The sequence below is a fragment of the Mizuhopecten yessoensis genome, unplaced genomic scaffold (assembly GCF_002113885.1).
Source record: "Mizuhopecten yessoensis strain PY_sf001 unplaced genomic scaffold, ASM211388v2 scaffold11021, whole genome shotgun sequence".
Taxonomy (NCBI): domain Eukaryota; kingdom Metazoa; phylum Mollusca; class Bivalvia; order Pectinida; family Pectinidae; genus Mizuhopecten; species Mizuhopecten yessoensis.
The window spans coordinates 149,298-170,955 of NW_018408839.1; the positions used below are offsets into that span (position 1 = coordinate 149,298).

The window sequence follows — 21,658 nt, forward strand, 5'->3', positions numbered from 1 at the left end:
AGTCATAGTGATGTAAGGCTGTCAGTATTATAGTTACCTTTGGTCTGTCATAGTGATGTATNACCTTTGGTCTATCACAGCGACGTATGACTGTCAGTATCATTTACCTTTGGTCTATCACAGCGACGTATGGCTGTCAGTATACTTGTTTTGAGATGTTCCATCGAGCAAATACCAAGCCTGGGTACCAGATCCCGTCCCAACACCACAGAACACACATAATCAGAGCAACAAGAGCTGGCCTTGTGGCTGTGGATACAAACACATCACACAGATTTAACATCTCAGAAAAATGTTCGCCGTCATTTTCAAATTAGAAAAGATAGGTGTAGTCTTTCAACATATACCCTATTCCCATCCCTTCTGCCACAAGTGGAGGTAATAAACCTTCAATTATACAACATTAAATTTCACTACCTCAGAATACTGTATTCAATTCTTTTTTCTGCAAAATAACTTAACATCGTTATGGACTAGCAATGTTTCAAATGAAAAGGAAATATGACAAGGAACCATGCACTAACACTCACTTAGACCAAAATGATAAATGCAATATGTGTTGATGTTTCAAAATCACATCTTAATGGTTAATAATCTGCACTAGATGACATCTTACCTGAGGAGTCCCCCCGGTGGAGAGAATGTAAAGCAAATAAGGTCTGGGAAGTGAGGTTTGAGCAGAATAGCCAGTAGGGCGGCTGCTCCAGCCCCTAAACTGTGACCAGTGACCACCAATCTCGCACCCTGAAATAACCACAGCATCCATGTTAACATTCCCTTGACAAGTCAACATCAATATTATGTCAAGTGTACATTAGTGAATAAATGTATAATGCAGGTAAGCAAAACAGTTGTTCAGGTATTCATAACATGTAGTAACAAAAGGCTCAGGGGGCCTGCAGTGTCTACCTGGACTTTCTTCCTGTTGTTTTTAGCAGAGCATACTTGTTTTTGGATTAAATGAGGCAAATTAATGAACAATTTCTGTGACCTGTAAATTTTGTTAACTTAAAACTTACCTTGTATAGCGATCAAAATCTGGTCAAATTGGATTATATTGTGGGAAAATTAGCAACTAATCAGAGAGATGTATGCCAATTTATTTTGTGCAGATTGTGCTCAACTTTCATTTAAGGCTTAGTCTTTTTATATTGTACATACTCACCATGCTTCATCAAAATTGAATAATATTTAAGCAAGTTAACTTGCCAAAACCAAAGTGTGAACAAACAAATGAGACACACAGGAAGACAGGTCAAGAGGTTTTAAGTAGAGGTCATGAGTGATGAGTAGAAGTGATGAGAAGAAGTGATGACATTGAGTAGAAGTGATGAGTAGAAGTGATGAGTAGAAGAGATGAGTAGAAGTGATGGGTAAAAGAGATGAGTAGAAGTGATGACATTGAGTAGAAGGGATGAGTAGAAGTGATGACATTGAGTAGAAGTGATGAGTAGAAGTGATGAGTAGAAGAGATGAGTAGAAGAGATGAGTAGAAGTGATGAGTAGAATTGATGACATTGAGTAGAAGTGATGAGTAAAAGTGATGAGTAGAAGTGATGAGTAGAAGAGATGAGTAGAAGTGATGACATTGAGTAGAAGTGATGACATTGAGTAGAAGTGATGAATAGAAGTGATGACATTGAGTAGAAGTGATGAGTAGAAGTGATGACATTGAGTAGAAGTGATGAGTAGAAGTGATGAGTAGAAGTGATGACATTGAGTAGAAGTGATGACATTGAGTAGAAGTGATGAATAGAAGTGATGACATTGAGTAGAAGTGATGAGTAGAAGTGATGATATTGAGTAGAAGTGATGAGTAGAAGTGATGACATTGAATAGAAGTGATGAGTGATTAGAAGAAGTGATGAGTAGAAGAGATGAGTAGAAGTGATGACATTGAGAAGAAGTGATGAGTAGAAGTGATGAGTAGAAGTGATGAGTGATGAGAAGAAGTGATGAGTAGAAGTGATGAGTAGAAGTGATGAGTGATGAGTAGAAGTGATGAGTGATGAGTAGAAGTGATGAGTAGAAGTGATGAGTGATAGTAGAAGTGATGAGTAGAAGTGATAGTAGAAGTGATAAGTGATAGTAGAAGCGATGAGTGATAGTAGAAGTGATAGTAGAAGTGATGAGTGATGAAAAGAAGTGATAATAGAAGTGATAGTAGAAGTGATAGTAGAAGTGATAGTAGAAGTGATGAGTGATGAGAAGAAGTGATAGTAGAAGTGATAGTAGAAGTGATAGTAGAAGTGATGTACCTGGTTTTGCTGGAAGGCTTTCTCCAGTATCTGTCTATTCTGTAGTTCATCCCTGATATAGCAGGCGGCCTGGTAGATACCTTTGTGACATTTCCAGTCAGCACACTCATCCTGGTCTATACATACACAGTCTGCTGACAGATCAGTCAGGGCATCCTATAACACAAGGTCAATCAAGGTCAATGTATGTCTGTCCAAAAAGTAAGGGGGCCTACAGAACCTTGTAAGTTTGATCAACAATGGTTGTCTACAAAGTGAGAGGGTCCTCACAAAGTGTACAATTCACATCAAGTCAAAACAACGGTAACCTACTTCAAGGACAGTGTTTCTTGTAACCAAGGTGACAAAATGTCAAGGAAAATGTTCCCTGTATATGTGACACAACCATGAGGACCTTCCCTCAAGGACAAAATTCACTTTAACTATGGTGACCTACCCCCCAAACAATGTTCCCTGTAACAATGGTGACCTTCCCTTGAGGAAAACTTCCCTATAACCATGCTACCTACTTTCAAGGATAATGTTCCCCGAATAGACACAACAACAGCCTTTTCCTTTCTGTCTATAGCCACAAAAAATGGAATGGCATAAATCTGAAAAATAGGGAAAAAATCATGGATTATTTCAAGGTGATGTGATATGATTTTAGATGTTGATGCAGAATCTTGAGGGAAATTAATATGAAAATTCAGTACTAAAATATGCAATTTTTAATTAAATCAGTCAATTTTGTGAGCAATTCGCAACTTCTCATAGAACATTGATCAGCAGGCTGTCCTAAAGATATACAAAAAATGACAGAAGTATGCATACATACCTTTAGATAAAGATTATGACCACCATTTCCTTGTTATATAAGATTTATTTGACAGAAATAACTATAGACACAGAGTTTGACAACAGTACCTTGTTATAAAAGCTAACATAAAGGAGGTCAGCATCATCCACGTCTGTCCACTTCCTTATCGCTGCAGTGTGACACTGGCAGCAGTTGTCATAGTGAACCTCCCCACTGTCTCTGGCACAGGCACAACACCTACAACAGTTCGAAGTCTGTATAACACTTACAACAGTTCAAAGTCTGCATTACACCTACAACAGTTCAAAGTCTGTATAACACCTACAACAGTTTGAAGTCTGTATAACACCTACAACAGTTCAAAGTCTGTATAACACCTACAATAGTTCAAAGTCTGTATTACACCTACAACAGTTCAAAGTTTGTATAACACCTACAACAGTTCAAAGTCTGTATTACACCTACAACAGTTCAATGTCTGTATAACACCTACAACAGTTCAAAGTCTGTATAACACCTACAACAGTTCAAAGTCTGTATAACACCTACAACAGTTCAAAGTCTGTATTACACCTACAACAGTTCAAAGTCTGTATAACACCTACAACAGTTCAAAGTCTGTATAACACCTACAACAGTTCAAAGTCTGTATAACACCTACAACAGTTCAAAGTCTGTATAACACCTACAACAGTTCAAAGTCTGTATAACACCTACAACAGTTCAAAGTCTGTATAACACCTACAACAGTTCAAAGTCTGTATAACACCTACAACAGTTCAAAGTCTGTATAACACCTACAACAGTTCAAAGTCTGTATAACACCTACAACAGTTCAAAGTCTGTATAACACCTACAACAGTTCAAAGTCTGTATAACACCTACAACAGTTCAAAGTCTGTATAACACCTACAACAGTTCAAAGTCTGTATAACACCTACAACAGTTCAAAGTCTGTATAACACCTACAACAGTTCAAAGTCTGTATAACACCTACAACAGTTCAAAGTCTGTATAACACCTACAACAGTTCAAAGTCTGTATAACACCTACAACAGTTCAAAGTCTGTATAACACCTACAACAGTTCAAAGTCTGTATAACACCTACAACAGTTCAAAGTCTGTATAACACCTACAACAGTTCAAAGTCTGTATAACACCTACAACAGTTCAAAGTCTGTATAACACCTACAACAGTTCAAAGTCTGTATAACACCTACAACAGTTCAAAGTCTGTATAACACCTACAACAGTTCAAAGTCTGTATAACACCTACGACAGTTCAAAGTCCGTATAACACCTAAGACAGTTCAAAGTTTGTATAACACCTACAGCAGTTCAAAGTCTGTATAACACCTACGGCAGTTCAAAGTCTGTATAACACTTACGACAGTTCAAAGTCTATATAACACTTACAACAGTTCAAAGTCTGTATAACACCTACAACAGTTCAAAGTCTGTATTACACCTACAACAGTTCAAAGTCTGTATAACACCTACAACAGTTCAAAGTCTGTATAACACCTACGACAGTTCAAAGTCTGTATAACACCTACGACAGTTCAAAGTTTGTATAACACCTACAGCAGTTCAAAGTCTGTATAACACCTACGACAGTTCAAAGTCTGTATAACACCTACAACAGTTCAAAGTCTGTATTACACTTACAACAGTTCAATGTCTGTATAACACTTACAACAGTTCAAAGTCTGTATAACACCTACAACAGTTCAAAGTCTGTATAACACCTACAACAGTTCAAAGTCTGTATTACACCTACAACAGTTCAAAGTCTGTATTACACCTACAACAGTTCAAAGTCTGTATAACACCTACGACAGTTCAAAGTCTGTATAACACCTACAACAGTTCAAAGTCTGTATAACACCTACAGCAGTTCAAGGTCTGTATAACACTTACATCAGTTCAAGTCCTGATAACACCCACAACAGAACAAGTCCTGATAACACCTACAACAAAACAAGTCCTGATAACACCTACAACAGAACAAGTCCTGATAACACCTACAACAATACAAGTCCTGATAACACTTAAAACAGATCAGCTCCTGATAACACCTACAACAGTTCAAGTACTGACAACTCTTACAACAGTTAAAAGTCCAGACAACGCATTCAACAGTTCACAGTCCTGATAACATCTACAACAGTTCACAATCCTGATAACACCCACAACAGTTTAAAGTCCTAATAACACCTATAACAGTACACAGTCCTGATAACACTTACAGCAATGCAATGCATTGATAACAATTACAACAATTCAAAATCCTAATAACATCTACAGCAGTTTACAGTCCTGGTAACACAACAATTCACACCTACAACAACTATAATCCTGACAGGTCAGCAAGGGCCTGCCATGTGCTTGACTGTATCCTCCATGGTCTATAGTAAGTAACCTTAAACAAATATCAAACCTCTATTGCACATCCTCATATCACATCGTATCACCATGTCAATTTTCGAAAAAAGATGGAACGATTGGATCGAGAGATAAGGACCATATCCCTCATGGTCTATTTTTAGAAACAGTTACCTTGACATTAAAAACTTTCCAATTCCCTTTGCAAATTGGATTCAGAGAGAAGGATTTTTAACCCTTCCACCAAACTCAGACCCCCACAGACCTATTTTAAGTAACATTGACCTTAGAAAATGTTGAAACCCCCAATGCACAACTACATTTAATAGTGTAACACCATGAAAATTTGAAAAAGTTGAGACTTTCTGGTTCCAAGATGAGGACATTCACTGTTCATGTGTGTTAATGTCAGGCACAGCTGTAAAGAGTGTCAAAGTCAGTGACAGCTGTAAACAGTGTTAATGTCAGTCACAGCTGTAACCAGTGTTAATGTCATCAGTCACAGCTGTAACCAGTGTTAATGTCAGTCACAGCTGTAAACAGTTTTAATGTCAGTCAAAGCTGTAGCCAGTGTTAATGTCAGTCACAGCTGTAAAGAGTGTCAATGTCAGTCACAGCTGTAAAGAGTGTCAAAGTCAGTGACAGCTGTAAACAGTGTTAATGTCAGTCACAGCTGTAACCAGTGTTAATGTCAGTCACAGCTGTTACCAGTGTCAATGTAAGTCACAGCTGTAACCAGTGATAATGTCAGTCACAGCTGTAACCAGTGTTAATGTAAGTCACAGCTGTAAACAGTGTCAATGTAAGTCACAGCTGTAACCAGTGTTAATGTCAGTCACAGGTGTAACCAGTGTTAATGTCAGTTACAGCTGTAACCAGTGTTAATGTCAGTCACAGCTGTAACCAGTGTTAATGTCAGTCACAGCTGTAACCAATGTTAATGTCAGTCACAGCTGTAACCAGTTTTAATGTCAGTTACAGCTGTAAACAGTGGTAATGCCAAAATGTCTTACAGTGACCAGGGATCATCCTGGAGAGGGCCATGGGGCCATTGGCCTCTCAAAATTGAAATTGACCCCTCCATGTTCCAATTTTCCTATAGAATAACCCCTCTTTATTTTGATTATTGATTAAAAATTGCTGAAATGGCCCACTGCTCTTGAAATTCCAGGATTTTTCCGGAGTGACTGGAACATAATGTGGTTAGGTGTTACAGTAATAAAGTTAATAAAAAATGTGAAAACCAAAACACACTATACAGTCTACCACAACACACTATACAGTCTACCACAACACACTATACAGTGTACCACAACACACTATACAGTCTACTACAACACACTATACAGTCTACCACAACACACTATACAGTCTACCACAACAAACTATACAGTCTACCACAACACACTATACAGTTTACCACAACACACTATACAGTCTACCACAACACACTATACAGTCTACCACAACACACTATAAAGTCTACCACACCACACTATATAGTCTACCACATCACACTATATAAATAAAAGTCCACCACACTATATAAATAAAAGTCCACCACAACACACTATAACACTATATAGACTAACATAACAGTGTTACTACAAAAGGGGCCACAGTGGCTAATAGGTTAAGTTGTCTGACATTCTGCTGCCACGTAAACTCTCCACCACTGGGTCGTGGGTTCAAGGCCTACGTGGGGCAGATGCCAGGTACTGGCCACAGGTCAGTGTTTTTTCTCTGGGAACTCTGGCTTTCCTCCACCACCAAAAACTTAAATGACCATAGCTGTTAATAGGGCGTTAAACACAAACAAACCAAACCAAAAGTGTTACTACAAGCACTCCTCTAGCTACAGACTCACTGGCTCTGATTACCACCATTTATGTCATCATATTCACAACGCACCGACGCACTTCCACTCCCACAGCAGTCATCCCACGACGGACAATGTTGTAAAAAAGAACAACTGAAAGGCAATCATCAATGGACAATAGTTATATCTATTACATACCTAGTGAATCTTATTATACTGATACAGCAAAGTTTTTAGGCCATGCAATACAAGGTCCTGTATACAGTGATAATACAAGATGTTGTATTACCCCCATAGCTGAACACCATTTTGGCAGGAACTCCTTGGCTGTTATCCACTGATCAAATCAATGCGTTGAAATAATAATGGATTCAGCTTAGTCCAGCCCCATTTTACCCGCTAGTAATGCGACATCATTATTCCATCCTTAACACCATTGCTTTCTGATTCAAGTTCTGGGAGGACATTTAAAGAGGGTAATGGTAAGTAATAATACACACATGTGATCATTGGCGCTTACTCTGATTTCACTCATTCATTGTGCAAGTGGATATATTTCACTCACAGGGTGGACCATCATTATATTTATGTAGTAGAGTGACTCACAGGGTGGACCATCATTATATTTACCAGTATATATTAGAATTACTCACAGAGTGGACTATCATTATATTTACCAATATATATTAGAGTGAATCACAGAGTGGACCAGCATTATATTTACCAGTATATGTTAGAGAGACTCATAGAGTGGACCATCATAATATTTACCAGTATATGTGAGAGAGACTCACAGAGAGGACCATCATTATATTCACCAGTATATATTAGAGAGACTCACAGAGTGGACTATCATTATATTTACCAGTATATATTAGAATGACTCACAGGGTGGACTATCAATATATTTACCAGTATATGTTAGAGAGACTCACAGAGTGGACCATCATTATATTTACCAGTATATATTAGAATGACTCACAGAGTGGACCATCATTATATTTACCAGTATATATTAGAATGACTCACAGAGTGGACCATCATTATATTTACCAGTATATATTAGAATGACTCACAGAGTGGACCATCATTATATTTACCAGTATATATTAGAATGACTCACAGAGTGGACCATCATTATATTTACCAGTATATATTAGAATGACTCACAGAGTGGACCATCATTATATTTACCAGTATATATTAGAATGACTCACAGAGTGGACCATCATTATATTTACCAGTATATATTAGAATGACTCACAGAGTGGACCATCATTATATTTACCAGTATATATTAGAATGACTCACAGAGTGGACCATCATTATATTTACCAGTATATATTAGAATGACTCACAGAGTGGACCATCATTATATTTACCAGTATATATTAGAATGACTCACAGAGTGGACCATCATTATATTTACCAGTATATATTAGAATGACTCACAGAGTGGACCATCATTATATTTACCAGTATATATTAGAATGACTCACAGAGTGGACCATCATTATATTTACCAGTATATATTAGAATGACTCACAGAGTGGACCATCATTATATTTACCAGTATATATTAGAATGACTCACAGAGTGGACCATCATTATATTTACCAGTATATATTAGAATGACTCACAGAGTGGACCATCATTATATTTACCAGTATATATTAGAATGACTCACAGAGTGGACCATCATTATATTTACCAGTATATATTAGAATGACTCACAGAGTGGACCATCATTATATTTACCAGTATATATTAGAATGACTCACAGAGTGGACCATCATTATATTTACCAGTATATATTAGAATGACTCACAGAGTGGACCATCATTATATTTACCAGTATATATTAGAATGACTCACAGAGTGGACCATCATTATATTTACCAGTATATATTAGAATGACTCACAGAGTGGACCATCATTATATTTACCAGTATATATTAGAATGACTCACAGAGTGGACCATCATTATATTTACCAGTATATATTAGAATGACTCACAGAGTGGACCATCATTATATTTACCAGTATATATTAGAATGACTCACAGAGTGGACCATCATTATATTTACCAGTATATATTAGAATGACTCACAGAGTGGACCATCATTATATTTACCAGTATATATTAGAATGACTCACAGAGTGGACCATCATTATATTTACCAGTATATATTAGAATGACTCACAGAGTGGACCATCATTATATTTACCAGTATATATTAGAATGACTCACAGAGTGGACCATCATTATATTTACCAGTATATATTAGAATGACTCACAGAGTGGACCATCATTATATTTACCAGTATATATTAGAATGACTCACAGAGTGGACCATCATTATATTTACCAGTATATATTAGAATGACTCACAGAGTGGACCATCATTATATTTACCAGTATATATTAGAATGACTCACAGAGTGGACCATCATTATATTTACCAGTATATATTAGAATGACTCACAGAGTGGACCATCATTATATTTACCAGTATATATTAGAATGACTCACAGAGTGGACCATCATTATATTTACCAGTATATATTAGAATGACTCACAGAGTGGACCATCATTATATTTACCAGTATATATTAGAATGACTCACAGAGTGGACCATCATTATATTTACCAGTATATATTAGAATGACTCACAGAGTGGACCATCATTATATTTACCAGTATATATTAGAATGACTCACAGAGTGGACCATCATTATATTTACCAGTATATATTAGAATGACTCACAGAGTGGACCATCATTATATTTACCAGTATATATTAGAATGACTCACAGAGTGGACCATCATTATATTTACCAGTATATATTAGAATGACTCACAGAGTGGACCATCATTATATTTACCAGTATATATTAGAATGACTCACAGAGTGGACCATCATTATATTTACCAGTATATATTAGAATGACTCACAGAGTGGACCATCATTATATTTACCAGTATATATTAGAATGACTCACAGAGTGGACCATCATTATATTTACCAGTATATATTAGAATGACTCACAGAGTGGACCATCATTATATTTACCAGTATATATTAGAATGACTCACAGAGTGGACCATCATTATATTTACCAGTATATATTAGAATGACTCACAGAGTGGACCATCATTATATTTACCAGTATATATTAGAATGACTCACAGAGTGGACCATCATTATATTTACCAGTATATATTAGAATGACTCACAGAGTGGACCATCATTATATTTACCAGTATATATTAGAATGACTCACAGAGTGGACCATCATTATATTTACCAGTATATATTAGAATGACTCACAGAGTGGACCATCATTATATTTACCAGTATATATTAGAATGACTCACAGAGTGGACCATCATTATATTTACCAGTATATATTAGAATGACTCACAGAGTGGACCATCATTATATTTACCAGTATATATTAGAATGACTCACAGAGTGGACCATCATTATATTTACCAGTATATATTAGAATGACTCACAGAGTGGACCATCATTATATTTACCAATATATATAAGAGTGACTAACAGAGTGGACCATCATTATATTAACCGGTGTAGAAGAATGACTCACAAAATGGCTCATCATTATATTTACCAAGATTCAAGATTACCAGTATATAGCGGAGTAACTCACAGGGTAGATGGTTATATTCATATAGTAGGAGTACCAGTCCCATGAATCATTGGCTATGTTTTCCAAAACTGATCTTATATGAGGTTAAATTGATATAACCAAATGATTTACTTGAAAGGATTTAGAATTAGACCGCAAAGACTTTGACCTTTGACCTTTGACAATGGACACTTGGGGTCCATCCCTACAATAACATAAAGCTGTAATACACTGTTTGATGTTAATTATATATAAAGAGGTATTATATATAAGTAACAGTGAACACACTGTGTATTGAGAAGCAGTCCAATGAAGGGTCCCTGTCTCACTGCAATCCTGTTTTTTGTATTACAGTACTTATATATAATTTCCCCTTAATATCATTTTGGATATAACAGTAGCACATTTGGGCCAAAACACTTCAACTGACCATGTAGTTCACTGGGTTAAAGTGACAGTACAAATATCTGAGGTCCAAAGATGGAATCCTGGTCTAACCCCACCTCATTTACACCCAGAACACTGCTGTTTATTATATTATTATTTTACATTTCACCCTTTTTTCATAAATGTCATGCAAGTTTGGTTTCCTTTTCAGAAACAATTTATCAAAGACAAAGCTATAGTCATGCTGGCAAAAACAGTTTCCAATGAGTAGTTACAGGTTTTTGGCAGTGGTACGGGGATCCACATAATTACAGGTTTTTGGCAGTGGTACGGAGATCCACATAGTTACAGGTTTTTGGCCGTGGTATGGGGATCCACATTGTTACAGGTTTTTGGCCGTGGTATGGGGATCCACATAATTACAGGTTTTTGGCAGTGGTACGGGGGTCCACATAGTTACAGGATTTTGGCCATGGTACGGGGATCCACATAGTTACAGGTTTTTGGCAGTGGTACGGGGATCCACATAGTTACAGGTTTTTGGCCGTGGTACAGGGGTCCACATAATTACAGGTTTTTGGCAGTGGTACGGGGGTCCACATAGTTACAGGTTTTTGGCAGTGGTATAGGGGTCCACATAGTTACAGTTTTTTGGCAGTGGTACGGGGGTCCACATAGTTACAGGTTTTTGGCCGTGGTATGGGGATCCACATAGTTACAGGTTTTTGGCCGTGGTATGGGGATCCACATAGTTACAGGTTTTTGGCAGTAGTACGGGGATCCACATAGTTACAGGTTTTTGGTCGTGGTACGGGGATCCACATAGTTACAGGTTTTTACGGGAATCCACATAATTACAGATTTTTGGCTGTGGTACGGGAATCCACATAGTTACAGGTTTTTGGCCGTGGTATGGGGATCCACATAGTTACAGGTTTTTGGCCGTGGTATGGGGATCCACATAGTTACAGGTTTTTGGCCGTGGTATGGGGATCCACATAGTTACAGGTTTTTGGTTGTGGTACGGGGGGGTCCACATAGTTACAGGTTTTTGGCATTGGTATGGGGATCCACATAGTTACAGGTTTTTGGCAGTGGTACGGGGATCCACATACATGTAGTTACAGGTTTTTGGGAGTGGTACGGGGATCCATGATTGCTTACAGATGATGGTGATTCTGCATCTTGTGACATCCTTGACTTGTAGTCCGTCACTGCTGTCATTCTAGTCGCGAAGCCTCATTTGACGTCATCAGGTGATGGCCAGCCCTCTTCAGATGTTTCGACCCTTAATCACTACATCCTCCGGCTGGTGGGTCAGTAGTGGTGGCCAAACCACTACTCGTCTATGTCGGCTTCCACATCGGCTCATCTCGTTTGTGCCATAGCCAGCACGATGCTCTCTCTGCAGCTTCTCCCAATCGTCTGATGGCGGTAGCTCTTGCCCTCCCAGTGAGTCCTATTGACCGTAGTGTCCTCCACACTGACTGTGCGGGGAAACCTCTACAGCCAACCTCCACTGGAAAGAGCCATACTGTCCATCCTCTGCTCCTGCACTTTTCCATCAGCTCATCATACTTGGCTTTCTTCCTCTCGTGAGCTTCCTCGCAGCCTTCCTCCCATGGTACGGTGAGCTCTATGGCGATGAGGTGTCTGGATTGCTCTGTCCAGATTACCATGTCAGGCCTCAGTGTTGTTTCCACTATTCCTGGAAACACAAGCTTCCTGTCAAGGTCAACCTTCATCTCCCATGTTGACGCCCGTTCAAAGATGGATGAGGTGCTTCGAGGCTTCACTGTGGCTTTCTCCCCTGGTTTCACAAACTTGATACCAGCCTGGTTTGTTCTTACACCAGTTCTTTTCTTCCTTCTCTCCACTTCAAGGATATCCGCTAGGACCCGCAAGACGTTGTCGTGCCTCCATCGGTATCTACCCTGTCGTAGTGCTTCTTTGCAACCAGACAAGATATGAGCCATTGTTCCTCTTCCTCCGCATAGCTTGCAGCAAGGATCCTCCGTCAATCCCCACTGATGCAGGTTAACAGGAGATGGTAGCGTGTCATACACGGATCGTAGCAGAAATGATATCCGGAAGGGCTCCATTCTCCATATTTCAGCCCACGTCATCTTCCTCTCTGGGAGATTCCATCTGGTCCACGCACCCTGTTTGCTGAGTTCTACAGATTTCCCTCTCCTCCTTTCCTCCTCAATCCTTCTGATTTCTTTCTGCACCATTTGCCGTCTTTCTTGGGTATTTGCTTTCTCCCACTGCTGGAAATGAGAGAAGCCAACTCCTTGTCTTCCGACGCAGGTATTCCCGATGATATCCTTCAACTCGAGCATACTCTCTGCTTCACCAACTGCAGTGCTTGCTGACCACTTTCTCCCTGTTCTTGTCTGTATCCCTGCCTCGCTGATTTTCACATCTTTGGAGTCCCTCAGAGTCATCACCAGCCTGCATTTTGCTACCTTGAACTCTTCAACGACCGATTTGAATGGTAGTTGTAGTTCTGCCGAACAACTGTACAGCCCAACTGATGTGAAACTTGGTGGGACCCCAAGCCACTTCCGCAGGTACCCATTCACCATCTTCTCTAACCCTTCTACTGTTGAGGTTGGTATTTCATACAGTAGCAGCAGCCATGTGAGCCTTGGTAGCATGCCATGCTGGTATATCCATGCTTTGTACTTTCCAGGAAGTCCCGACTTGTGGATCTTCTTCATCCACTGGCGCACTTGGCTTTGGGTGTTCTTGTGGTTCTGGCTGTCACTGAGTGTAGTTACAGGTTTTTGGCCGTGGTATGGGGATCCACATAGTAACAGGTTTTTGGCCGTGGTACGGGGGTCAACATAGTTACAGGTTTTTGGCGGTGGTACGGGGATCCACATAGTTACAGGTTTTTGGCCCTGGTATGGGGGTCCACATAGTTACAGGTTTTGGCCGTGGTATGGGGATCCACATAGTTACAGGTTTTTGGCCGTGGTACGGGGATCCACATATTTACAGGTTTTTGGCCGTGGTACGGGGATCCACATATTTACAGGTTTTTGGCCGTGGTATGGGGATCCACATAGTTACAGATTTTTGGCAGTGGTACGGGGGTCCACATAGTTACAGGATTTTGGCCGTGGTACGGGGATCCACATATTTACAGGTTTTTGGCCGTGGTATGGGGATCCACATAGTTACAGGTTTTTGACAGTGGTACTGGGATCCACATAGTTACAGGTTTATGGCAGTGGTACGGGGATCCACATAGTTACAGGTTTTTGGCCTAGGTATGGGGATCAACATAGTTACAGGTTTTTGGCTGTGGTATGGGGATCATTTAACTAGTTCTATTTGACAGTATAATTAGGGCATATCCAGTCCAGTTTTTGACATTTTTAGGTGTATATAAGCAATAATATTAATTTGTGCAGTAAAACCAAGAATGCAAGATTGATTCTGAATATCTACAAAATGAATATGGAGTGCTTTTCCCTATATCAGCATGACAATTTCAACAATCCCCAAATTACATGTACATGTAAAGTGAATATTACCCTAATTGATGATCTTTGACTGACATCGTGGTTTACGTAAGGTTTTGGGTTAATCAGGGCTTGTTTCAGACAGGATCTACGATTGATTATAATACTCACCGGCACTGACCACACAGTTTACAGAGACCCAGGGACAGATTCGCAAACACAAACAGAGGCCAACCATAACTGGCCATGGCATACTTCATGTAATGGCTCATGTTCTTAATGGTCATCCAGTCCTGGGGGTGTGGCCTCCTGTCACTGTTAGGAACACTGTTACTGACTCTAGCAAAGAAAGTCCATACATTTACACCTACATTATGTATAAAGAATAATATATCATTACTACATACAAAATACAAGTCATAAAACAGTCATACCAAATCCTTTATAGGTTCAAAAAAGTTAAAATGAAACTGATGAAAAATTGAGAAACCAAATTATGGTTCTGAGAAGAAATAATTTGTATAGCATTCTTCTTTATTATGACAGTTGTGTATGGGTGTTAAGAGTGTAACCTACATGAGTAAACTACATGCATGCCAACTAAACCTCTCATATAATGCGAATAATACTACAAATCACATTTTATAACTGCTCACAAAGAGTATGGTAAATCAGTGAAGCCTTATCTAATGACCTCTACTTACCCTTAGAGTGCCTGACCATTGGCTAAGTGAAAGGCTAAGTAAGCTACTGAGTGGCACTCTGTTATATACTTTGGTGGTGGTACTTTGGGAATACAACAGTTCAATTAAGGTGTGAATTAACTTTGTCAAATTAATATCAGATAATTATTTAATTCATAAAATCTTCACCACACCACTGAACTGCAGAATTGCATGGAAAATTCCACATGCTTTTATTTCTCTCTCCGAGTTTGCTCAGGTGGACAAATCTCTCTGAGAAGGTTTCATAAACAGTTTCTGGTGTTGTTGTTTATTGTTTCATTAACAAGTTGACTAATTAACATATTTAGCTGTCAGAAGATTGTTCATGTTACCAGTTACTAAAATTTAACTGATTTGACAACAATATTTTATACAATTATGATACATGTTTGTGGTATATCAGTATAATGACCTGTAGTATATGTGAGGTAACATGTTTGTGGTATATCAGTATAATGACCTGTAGTATATGTGAGGTAACATGTTTGTGGTATATCAGTATAATGACCTGTAGTATATGTGAGGTAACATGTTTGTGGTATATCAGTATAATGACCTGTAGTATATGTGAGGTAACATGTTTGTGGTATATCAGTATAATGACCTGTAGTATATGTGAGGTAACATGTTTGTGGTATATCAGTATAATGACCTGTAGTATATGTGAGGTAACATGTTTGTGGTATATCAGTATAATGACCTGTAGTATATGTGAGGTAACATGTTAGGGGTATACCTAGATGATGCTGAGCTAGGATGGTCATGTGTGTCTGCGATCCTTGTGCCTGCGGTCAATGTATCCGAAACCTGACCCTCTGTGGTCAGTGAGCAGTACTGTGGTTTCCTGTCTAGTGACAGAGAACCATAATTGTCATTGGACCTCTCAGACGTGGCGGTGAGCAGTGACACATCCTGCTCCCTATTGACCAGTATGAGTCCTGCTGCAATGTCTGTTGCCACCAGGTCCAGCTCCACATTCTGCAGGTTAGAGTTAATAGGTGAAATTTATAATGAACTTGCTTATCCTTTATCTCAAAGTATCTCAAAATCAAACTGTCCAAAGGATGCTTATTGCTCTTCGTTTAAGACATATACGTATTGACCAACTTGTTTATCTCGGGGGTCAATCCTCTGAATGATATTGTGGACTAGACGTTTCTCTGTTTCACCCGGACAACATTAACCAAACAGTACAACAATGCAACTGTCTAACAAAGAGCTTTTACCTGAAAAAAGTCAGTCAGAAGTTTAGCAATCTCTGTGAAGGCATCATGACTTCGATCATCACATGATACACAGCAACACAGGAACTTACATCTGTAAAAGCAATATAATATTATCATTTCTAGTGGCCAAGATATCTAGATAAAGTATAACAGCATATATACTGGGATACATTGTATACACTACAATATTACTTCAAAGATAATGCATACTGAGCCTACATAACCAAACACATGAGACTCCTACTATACCAAGCTTTTATCCTTTGTATGTCTCCCCTTCCAACAAAGAAATATTCAATGCATTATTGCTTGTTCATCTTCTAATATAATCCTATCCAGGATTTAACTTTTACAATAGCAATCTTGATAAAATTTGAAGTACCGTATACCTACATCACCCCCAGGACTTGTGCAGTGCACTGTGATATTGGCCTCAATGCTAAAGTCAAATAAGTGCAAAATGTCAAGGCCATAACTTTTAGGCTATTAAATATATTTTAATTTATGAAACCTGAATTATATTTGTATCAGCTGAAGAAGGTGCACATTGCGATGTAATTCAGTCATAGCGTCACCTACAGCTGGTCAAAAGCCAATTGCAAACATATGCAAAATTTTCTCTGGGTTGCAAATTTTCAACCCTTGAAAATTAAATAGGTCACTGGAATGTTAAGTCAAATAAGTGCAAAGCAAATACGTGGGGGCATGCAAATTGGCTTATATGTCTAGTTAAATATTGCATTACATCTTAAATTGACCAGTTGCCTTCAGAAGTTATGATCCTCTGAACAAGATGATACATAGTATCCTTCACTTAAACAACATAGTATTTGATATCCATCAGCTCTCACCTTCTTTCCCATGTCTTCATTGCAGTGTGCTGGGCAGTGGTCATCATCTGTTCCTGCGTGCTGCTTTCCAACACTCCCAGCTGTGACCTCTTAGCACGCAGACCACCCAATGGGTCAAACACAACAAAAAGGCCTATAAGGAGGAGAAAAGCAATGGCCCAGCCACACAGAACGGCTCCCTTCACAGTCATTACAACACTGGCCACACAGCCACTGGCAAGCCCAAACGACCAGTAAGTTCCCAGTATAATCCAGGCAAGCTCTGGCACAGAAACACCTATCTTCACATATAGTAGTCGAGGCATCCGCTTTCTAGGGTAGGGGTACATGATGGAGCCCTGCATGCTGGTATATACAATAATTATGTCCAGCACTATGGTCAAACACAGAAGGAATAGTGCACCAATGAAGTAGGCCTGCAAAAGTGTTCCACCGGAACAGTTCTGAGGCTCATTCTGATGGATGTGGAATACAATGGACATTGCAATCAACCTGGAATGATACAAATATATATCAGCATCTGTTAGACAAAAATACATAGGCATTTGTAACAATTGGCAAAAGACTAAAAGGTAGACCGATAGACTATGCAAGCCAAGGTCTAATATATAGCATATCACAAACACTAGAGGTACTAAGTATTATAAAATATGTTGATAACATATTGAACCATTTCCAATATGTTAATGTCACATCCTAGTAGGGGTCCCAAATAGGATATGAGAACTCAAGAGATGGATGAACATAAGCATGCTCATTATATGTGTTCAAGAATTTTACAGCAAATACAGCACATGTATTGGAAACTGGTCTGTAATTGTTGGGTTTTTTTTATATAGATATGCGTGCTACTTTCCACCTCAGGAGAAAACTCATGTATTTATTTAAAGGTGAAATAGAATATCGAGGATCTATCTGTATGTCAGTTAATGTATGTTATACTCCACAGGTGCTGGAGCACCAGCAAATCTGGCTATAATTATATAGGACGAATGTAAACCAACAAGTCAATTGTCGTTGTTATTTCCTTGTGCACATCAAAAATTTGGTGGACAAACAGGTAAAACGAAAGATTTTTTTATCTAAAAACTGAATTTCATGTGACTTAGTTGATTTTTACAATTGCAATTTTTGGTACTTGCATCTTTCATCCTCTGTATCTGATGGTTAGACAAGAATATTAACAATTTCTGTTCCAAAGCACCGAATATTTCAATATCATTCCTACTTGGAAGTATCTTTCGAAAGCACACCTGAGGCGTGAATCTGCATCTTTGGGTTGCTTATCTTTGGGAAGTCATTAACGCCATATTGAATAGACACGTGATATATTTTTGAGGCAGGTTTTAACTGTACATAAGTTTCAGGTCGCCTTCTAGCTTCCAGCTAGAGGGAATTTCCCTTTAGCTCAGTGGTAGAGCGTCCGACTAGGAACCTGGAGATCGAGGCTTTGATCCCAGGTGGAAGTACACTATTCTCTTTCCTGTTATAAATGGTGTCCGTGCATGGCCCTCCCTGTGGTGACAGGGAGTTAGAACCTGGGTTGTGGTGTCGAGGGCGAACACTTTTAAAAAAGGGGGAGTAGTGTGGCAGGTTTTAATTGTACATAGGTTTAAGGTTGCCCTCTAGCTTCGAGCTGGCTGCAATAACTTAGCTTTCTGTCGAAGAGAGATATTTTTAAATATTGCGTCGTCATCGTCTGCCAGGGCAGAGGAAGGCTGGTATTAATATCAGTAATAGCTATTCTCTTTCCTGTTACACTTTAATACTAATAAGGGACACAGGTCGACAGGAAAGTAATGCAATGATGGAAATTCACCAAATCAATTAAAATTGTGTAAACAAACAATAATCTTTCATTTCACCAGCTCACCTGTTTGGTCAACAATTTTACCGACGTGCATGAGATAAATATGATCAGTAAGGTGTTGTTTGTTTACAGCCGTCCTATAAACGTATAGTCATATTTGACTTTATAGACAAAACTACCTTTATCAGGTTGGGGACAACAACCAACTTGCTAATAATATCCAAACTCGCCTATCATACGCCAGTTTGAGTGTGGATTTGTTACTAAAAATAACCCAAATCACTTTAACAGCAACTTTTGCAAGATATTATTAAAAATCGCATTAATTTACGACAAGGTAAATAATGTTTTGCTAAAAGATGTTTACTGAAAGCGTTGGCTTCTTAGAAACTTGATGTAACTTTACCGGAAGTATTGCATCTATTTTGGTACTTTCCCACATGCAAATAAAAGTTTATTTTTGCATTTGTATTATATTTCATGACTGAATAAATGCGACAATTGGACAAACAATTTGAAAAAGTTAAGATTAAAGTGATTTTGGCTATTTTTAGTAACAAATCGTATATTAGGCGAGTTAGACATATTTTTAATCATAAATCATCAGAATTGATGGCACACTACTTAGTAAAGAGTTCTAGGATCGAAAGCTCACCACGCTAATCTCAAAAAGATCTCAGCTAGAACTGGAAAGACAAAATCGTCACTTCCTATCCCCCAACGGCGCCCAAACATAATAAGTCCAGGCATTTTTCCGTCTAATTTTATCTTAAGAACTAAATAGCTCTCATGTTAGCACTTATCTACGCCACTAATACTTCCGTATTTTCGTTGTCGGCCATGTTTGACAGTTTAACAACATCGCTAAACTACTTTCATTTTCATTGGATAGTTTCTGCATTCTCTTCAATTTTTAACCAATCAACACAAGTAATACAAAGCTGATATATATCACACCGGAAACACAACAACTTATGTCCGGAAGTTCGAATTCCAATATAATAATAACATTGGAATGAAAAAAAAATCAAATAAGAAGTAAAACTTTTGAATTATAAAAATACCAGGTCATGTGTTGAAATGGGGATCGCTTTCGTTTATCGCGATCCAAACTGTTGAACCGGTTCGACCACAGTTTTCCGTTTATGAAATAAGTGAACAGGCCCCGGATACACGTTCGGCACATTTTTATTTACGTTGTTATAGACAGTAGGACATTTGTTTAAATTTATGTATATATATACACCATTTTGAGGAGGAATTCTTACATTTCACAAAGTAATAACGAAAGGCGAACACGACTGTATTTGTAGAATTCTGTAACTTTTTCTGTTGGTATATATATACAGTCCTGTATATTGCATGGCCGAACATGTCCCGCTAGGGAGCAAGTTCGGACAGAAAGTCTCGTTATTTCCTCATTTAAGAAGATTTTACAAACATTATAATGTAGTTACAATGATAAATAAGGTAATAAATGCAAAATCAAATAGATAGTAAGGCAAAATTAGTGCACAGCATAACTAGCTAACACAATTGGAATATGTTAATCAATTTGAGTACTGTTTACAAAAGAATACATAATTAGTAATGTTAAGAATGAAAGTAGTATATATACTTCCTTTTGGACATTGCTGTGTTTCTCATTAAATCATTCGAAGTATGCATTAAGCATTTTTGAAATATGATTGACTGATGTCATACGAAATTCTGTTATGTAATCAGTTCATACGCTATATATTGACACCAATCAGTAGGTGAAATTATTCAAAGTTTAAATGAGAGTGTAAATATACGCTAAACATAAATTCACATGTATTAATGACTTAATTGACACCATAACTAATCTCGCAAATCTTCTGTACAGTGATCGTAAAACTATGTGAGTATATATATCGTTATACATTTGTCCACATTTATGACATAATTCAGTTTTTTTCTGAATGTCTTAGAGATACAATTAATTTCATTATACTATGTATGGCTTCTCTGTTTTTTGAGGAAAATTTTATTAACAAGTTCCACAATATATGAGGAGCCAAATTATCATGAACAAAAATAAATCTGCAGAAATCGCGGTCACCACTCATGCTTTTTCTTCATATAACTGTACAGTATGCTTTACTTTCGTTTTCCATGTACTTTTCACTGGAAAATAATCCATTTGATAAACATTCTTATACTAATTTGTATAAATCATATTTTTTTAGAACTCTAATTACTTTATTCATAATCCATTATTATACACATTTCCTTGTGTTGTATACTAC

At 38.0% G+C, this 21,658-nt stretch overlaps 1 protein-coding gene across 3 annotated transcripts in view; it reads right to left on the bottom strand.

Annotated features, from left to right (window-relative positions):
- Nucleotides 1-20,227, bottom strand: part of LOC110464682 (sn1-specific diacylglycerol lipase beta-like) — a 44,731-nt gene extending 24,504 nt beyond the window's left edge. The window contains exons 1-11 of one of the 3 annotated variants that reach the window (XM_021520021.1): nucleotides 20,044-20,227; nucleotides 17,579-18,070; nucleotides 16,728-16,818; nucleotides 16,238-16,479; nucleotides 14,948-15,115; nucleotides 7,311-7,415; nucleotides 3,165-3,294; nucleotides 2,768-2,851; nucleotides 2,259-2,414; nucleotides 617-744; nucleotides 108-249 (exon numbers count right to left, since the gene is read on the bottom strand). In XM_021520021.1, coding sequence (XP_021375696.1) covers nucleotides 108-249; nucleotides 617-744; nucleotides 2,259-2,414; nucleotides 2,768-2,851; nucleotides 3,165-3,294; nucleotides 7,311-7,415; nucleotides 14,948-15,115; nucleotides 16,238-16,479; nucleotides 16,728-16,818; nucleotides 17,579-18,070; nucleotides 20,044-20,138 — 1,833 coding nt within the window. In that variant the 5' untranslated portion in view covers nucleotides 20,139-20,227. Of the gene's footprint in view, nucleotides 1-64; nucleotides 250-616; nucleotides 745-2,258; nucleotides 2,415-2,767; nucleotides 2,852-3,164; nucleotides 3,295-7,310; nucleotides 7,416-14,947; nucleotides 15,116-16,237; nucleotides 16,480-16,727; nucleotides 16,819-17,578; nucleotides 18,071-20,043 lie in introns of all 3 variants that reach the window. The other 2 variants (XM_021520023.1, XM_021520022.1) reach the window with 2 other exon arrangements.
- Nucleotides 20,228-21,658: the final 1,431 nt, after the last annotated feature.